Source organism: Solanum stenotomum, chromosome 12 (assembly GCF_019186545.1).
Source record: "Solanum stenotomum isolate F172 chromosome 12, ASM1918654v1, whole genome shotgun sequence".
NCBI classification, from domain to species: Eukaryota; Viridiplantae; Streptophyta; class Magnoliopsida; order Solanales; family Solanaceae; genus Solanum; species Solanum stenotomum.
Window position 1 is genome coordinate 9,598,597 of NC_064293.1, and position 1,826 is coordinate 9,600,422.

The 1,826-nt window shown below is 43.8% G+C and overlaps 1 protein-coding gene across 1 annotated transcript; it reads right to left on the bottom strand.

The window, feature by feature from the left end:
- Window positions 1-472: 472 nt before the first annotated feature.
- On the bottom strand, window positions 473-1,354 carry LOC125849037 (uncharacterized). The gene has a single exon (XM_049529029.1). It carries the CDS (start codon window positions 1,352-1,354, stop codon window positions 473-475), a length of 882 nt encoding a protein of 293 aa, XP_049384986.1.
- Window positions 1,355-1,826: the final 472 nt, after the last annotated feature.

Consider the following 1,826-nt stretch of genomic DNA (forward strand, 5'->3'; position numbering starts at 1 on the left):
TATCCTCTTCTTGCTTTCGGAGAAATTGCTCGTGCATTTCCTGGGCTTCTCTTCTTACCTCTCTCAGTTCTATCAAAGCTTTGGACTCTTTGTCCTCTACACTGCGGTAAATGTTCGGAACTGAGAAAGAGATACCCTGTATATTGCGCTTCAACCAAGCTTTGTAAGTTTCATCATACCCCGCATTAAATCGATCTATGGCAATAGTGTCCTTGTTCATTCGCACAGCTCTTTTCCATTCTCTCAGCATCTCTGAAGCCTCAGGCACTCTATCATCCCCGATGTCGAACACATAGATACGGTAATATGCTTCTGGGGGTGTAGTCTGTCTTCTTCCAAACTGTCTCAAGACCCGAATGGGTGCATATGGGCGAATACCTGGCAGAGGAAGCACAAGTTGTCTGTCACCCCGTACTATGGCATCTTTCGAGATGAAACGATCGAACATCCATTGGATGTTTTCTTCTCTCAACTAAGAGAAAATTTGAACCCATCTTTCTCTGGTTCTTCTTTTTTCCAAGTCTGCCCAGAACAACATGTCATTCAAACTCTTAAGAGCGTTATGCTCATCGAGGGTATGGAGTTCTTGAATTCCGTGTCTCTTCACCAAGTGACTCATTATCCACCATTGAAGAAGAAGGTTGCAACCCTGAAAGTAACGATGCCCTTCCTTGCATTTCCCCAAAGCACGGTACATGTCGGAAAGGATGATAGGTGCGATAGGATAATACTTTACTTGCCCTTGGTTCAGATGCCCGTGGAACAGAGTGTGCGCAAGCATTATCACTCGGGTGTTGATACTGAGGCTCGGGCCATGTGGGAAAACCATGGTGCCTAATAGTGCAATGGTAAATGCCAAAGGTCTGATCCCGTCCCATTCTCTGAAAGTGACCCTGAACTCTTGGTTGTAATTCACATAAAAGCTCGCATCTCCGAATCTAACATAGAGATCCATGAAAGAAACGCTAGAACCCTCGGCCCAGTAGGCGCAATCTTTTCTTAATCCGAGCCAGTTTACAATATCCTCGAGGGTAGGCTTGTTAGGGATTAGGATGTTTTCCCGCTTTCTCACCCTTCTTTCAAGCCCTGTACCGACTGTGTCTATTCCATCCCGGATTTCCTCAATTGTCGGGGTGATTTCCGTGGTTCCGAATCGAAACACCATTTTCTCGTTGTCCCAATAACCTGTGAGGACTTCAATCAGTTCAGGCCACCCAACCATATTGATGAGTTCTGTTAGGGCTCCTATATATTTGTTGAGGACCCTTTTGTGAACCACAGTGAGGTCGTTGTACCACATCTTGAGCAAAACTGGGGCTTCTACTACCATGTCGAATTTAGGAAATCGATCCATACCTACAAAATAAAGCACGGTTAAGATTCCCCTCCCCCAAATAGGCAACAATTAGGTTTCCACACATACATCTTTCAAATGTTAAACAATATGATATGTCGTTAGGTCGTGGACCTTGGACATGATTTTTGGCAGTTTTACTAATGGACTTAATACGCCTTGGGTATTAAGCCGTCTTAGGCTAATGCTTAGATTTGGATTTGGTTTCGCTTTACTCTAGGTTGACTAGAATTGGTTGAGAAATGACGGTTACCCGAGTCGGACAAACAACGGGGTGAAGTATAATAAACGATGTTGGATGACCACAAACCAACTATTCGTTTATCACTTCCAAATGATTTAACTTGTGTTTTTTCTGATGGACAGCCAGGGTAAGCCACGTAACCGCCTTTTTCCTAATGCAATCTATTTGCCGTTTGGCAGAATCATGTGCCATGAATGCCACAAGTAATATAAGATACGATAATTTAAA